At 44.2% G+C, this 3,736-nt stretch overlaps 1 protein-coding gene across 3 annotated transcripts in view; it reads left to right on the top strand.

Annotated features, from left to right (window-relative positions):
• LOC111646937 (methyltransferase-like protein 27) overlaps positions 1–2,219 on the top strand; it is a 3,500-nt gene extending 1,281 nt beyond the window's left edge. For all 3 annotated transcript variants that reach the window (XM_023396526.2, XM_087171179.1, XM_023396530.2), the window contains exons 3-6: positions 69–197; positions 530–665; positions 1,209–1,301; positions 1,906–2,219. In XM_023396526.2, the coding sequence (XP_023252294.1) occupies positions 69–197; positions 530–665; positions 1,209–1,301; positions 1,906–2,138 (591 nt within the window). In that variant the 3' untranslated portion in view covers positions 2,139–2,219. The remainder of the gene's footprint in view (positions 1–68; positions 198–529; positions 666–1,208; positions 1,302–1,905) is intronic.
• The last annotated feature ends 1,517 nt before the right edge of the window (positions 2,220–3,736 follow it).

Genomic DNA, 3,736 nt, shown 5'->3' with positions numbered 1-3,736 from the left:
GGTGGGGGTCGACTGACAGACTTCCTCCTCGTCACACTCACTCAGTTTCTCTCTTACTCCCTCGCCAGGACTCAGAGGTGATGAACTACAGAGCGCCACATCTGGTCATAGACTTCCTGAACGCCAACTTCTCCGGGGATCGTCAGGGGGCTCGGGTTTTGGACGTCGCCTGTGGATCTGGACTGGTCGCTAAGCTGGTGAGAACGCACTGTTCAGAGGTTCATCAGGTGTGTGCAGGTGTGAACACGAACAGGAAGTTAGGTTTTGTGGTTTGGCTGATTTGACCAGAGTCCGTACTGAAGCAGACCTGAACCACAGACCTGATTCAGTGTGACCTCACTTCCTGATGATGTCATTATCTCTGAGGTCCCTCCAGAATAAAGCTCCAGAGAGAAAGAGTCTGTAAGAACTTCATTCAGAATCCAGTTTTTAAGTTTCCATCAGTGTCACCGCGATCCAGTGACAGGTGAGGTCAAAGGTCAGAGAGTCAGTGTTGATGCCGGTCGTCTTCTTCTTCATGTGAGTCCAGATGTTTGAACTGGGCTTCAGACTCTTTGTGGGAGTGGACGGCAGCAGAGGAATGTTGGACCAAGCTGCCAAGACCGGCCTCTACCAGAACCTCAGACTGGCCTTACTGGGAACACAAGCACTGCCTGCACAGACCGGTACACACACACACACACTACACACACACTACACAGACTACACACACACTACACACACACTACACACTACACACACACACTACACACACACACTACACACTACACACACACTACACACACACTATACACACACACTACACACACACTACACACACACACTACACACAGCACTACACACACACTACACACTGCACACACACACTACACACTGCACACACTACACACACACACACACTACACACACACTACACACACACACACACACTACACACTACACACACACACACTACACACTAAATCTCAGAGAGAGCATGTTGTGAACACCTGAACATCTTTATCACAAGAATAAAAGTGGGTTTCATTAAAACAGGAAGCCACAAATTATGAAATGTTTAATAAATTAAAAGATGATCATGTTTGTTCTTGACTCACATGAACCAGTAACATCAGCTGACCACCAGGGGTCAGGTTTTATATCTGACAACAACAACAACAACAACAACAACAACAACAAGGTGACCTCTCCTCCTCTGCTGTCTCCAGGTGCGTTTGATGTGGTGATCATCGTCGGCGCGCTGCGTGACGGTTTCGTGCCGGTCAGTGTGGTCAGGGAGCTCTGCTGTGCCGCCAAACCAGGTACCAACACGGGTCACGTGATCTCAGGAAGCCAGACTCAAGATTAGAACAGAAGAAGAAACGATCAGCAACGAAGAAGAAAAAAAACTAAACACAATTTAAAATTCAATAGAATAAAAGATGAAGCAGTTTCTGTGTGGAGACAGAGTCAGATTCACTGAACCGCTCACACCTGCTCGTTACAGCCTGATGAATGTCACCTGTTCATGAGGCCCCTCCCCCCGCCTCTTACCTGCTCTCTAACAGCTTCTACTTATTGTTGGCTTCATTTCTGCAGCTGTGACCTTCGAAGTTTGGAGCTTCTGGAACATTTGTTCCCTGAGTTTGTCTTTCAGGCAGATTTCACAGTATTTATGTTGTATGGAAGGAGGTGTGGCCTTAAAGGGACAATTCTGGTTTTTTGACGTGGGGGTGTGTGAGGTCGTCATATATAGCCGGTACATTACCCACAGTGCATTATGATGAGCGCGGTCCCAGTTAGGAAACCCGACCTGCAGTGTCAGAGTGATGAGCTGCTGTGGGCGGGGCCACCAGAGAAAACAATCCAACATCTGTTTAAATTTCAGAAGATGATGTCATTAATGAAACTTGTGTCTTTCTTCAGGAGGCTTGGTTTGTATGTCCAGAGTGGATCCAAGGTCCGAGTCTGGAGACAGGTACAAGGCGTGTATGGAGCGTGAGCTGCAGCTGATGGAGGAGGAGGGGCTGTGGACTCATGTGGTCTCTGCAGACATGCACAGATACATGATGGACGTTTACAACAGTTCTAATCAGGAGGAGCAGAACCAGCAGTACCTCAGTGGAACCATGTCACTCTACAGGAAGTCACCTCGTTAGGGTCCAGTAGCTCGTTCCGGGATTCACACTGAAAATGTTATGAATGAATCATTTTAAATAAATAATGTAATAATCACACAATTAACTTTTTTTTCTTCATTTGTTCAGAGAGAGGAAGAGACAAAGGTAAACTCTGTCCTCTGGTCTCTACTATTTCAATTTTATTTTCTTTATATAGCATCAGATCATAACAAACTTTATCTCCAGACTCTTTACAGATAAATATAGAGATATAGAGATATAATATATAATATACAGATATAATATACAATATAGAAATATAGAGATATAATATAATAGAAATATTGAAATATAGAGAGACCAACAGGAGTATTTCTGTCCTTGTGGAGTTTATTCAGTGATACATGGTCGTCCTGACGTCCAGTGACTGAGCAGCCTTTTCTGACTTGTAGCCGTTAGCTTAGCGAGAGAATGACGCCATGTTGGTAAAGTTAAAACAACAACAAACTGCAGTCACCTCCTCCTGCTGTTTCCTCCTCCAACCAGACAGGTGTCAGGAAACATGGTGACAGTCTCCTCTTCCTGGGTGTTTGAACAACATGATGATGTCACAGCAAAGTTTGACCTCACTTTGTTTAATCCTTAAAGACATTTGAGTTAAATTGTCTCATAATTAGTGAATGAATTTGTGAGTCATGGTCAAAAACTTGTTTTGTGAGGACACAGTGACCTTGACCTTTGACCTTTAAACTTTGACCACCAAATATTGATCAGTTCAACCTTCGGTCCAGGTGAATGTTTGTGTCAGATGTAATGAAATTCCCTCGAGGCGTTCGTGAGATATCACGTTCATGAGTTTGAGACGGACGGACATGAAAAGGTTGGCTGGGGCGTGGCTGAGGGCGGAGACTTTACAGTTGTGACATCACAAAGTTTTAAGGCTCAGTGAAAGGGTCGAACCTTTCTATCAAAGCTTTGATACTTTCACAGTATCAGTACAGAAGCTGATCTATAATCAATGATCCTGTACGGAGGTTTAAAGCTGCTCCACAGGCTCATGATGTCAGTACGTGACATGATGGATCCAACCAGCTCCTTCATGAGGCAGAGGAGAGGACAGACATCACTTCAGTGGCTGCAACTGGTCAAACTGGTCAAACTGGTCTGACACATGCTGAACTCTCTGTGGAGTCTTCCTCTGTGTTGACAGTGTTTCTCCTGGGGGGGGGGGTCATGTTTGTTTCACCTCTGTGCTGAGACACAGACGATAACAGGTGAATCATTTTGTCTCTAAAAGACTCAGAAAACTGTGAAAACTTGTAATTTATTTTAATTACAACAGTAATTTAATTTGTCTGTTTTAATTCCATCACAAGTAAAAGTCCAAGTCAGAACAGCTGTAAACATCAGTCTGAAACGCAGTTAAACTGCATTGTCTATATCAAACAAATAAATCAAATAAAATTATGACAAAAACATTCAATCCAATCAGCATCAAACTATCAGAGTAGAGGAGAATAAAACCAGCCAATGACAAAGCAATGAACTGATTATTAGTGATTACTCATTCATTTCCTACTGCAGGTCTGATGAAGAGACAGAGACCTGAGGAGACCCCCCCCCTCCTCTTCCTCCCC

This window comes from Seriola lalandi, unplaced genomic scaffold, assembly GCF_002814215.2.
Source record: "Seriola lalandi dorsalis isolate HSWRI2012SDOR001 ecotype SW California unplaced genomic scaffold, Sedor1 jcf7180002054978, whole genome shotgun sequence".
Lineage (NCBI taxonomy): Eukaryota > Metazoa > Chordata > Actinopteri > Carangiformes > Carangidae > Seriola > Seriola lalandi.
This window is presented reverse-complemented; position numbering and strand designations above follow the sequence as displayed.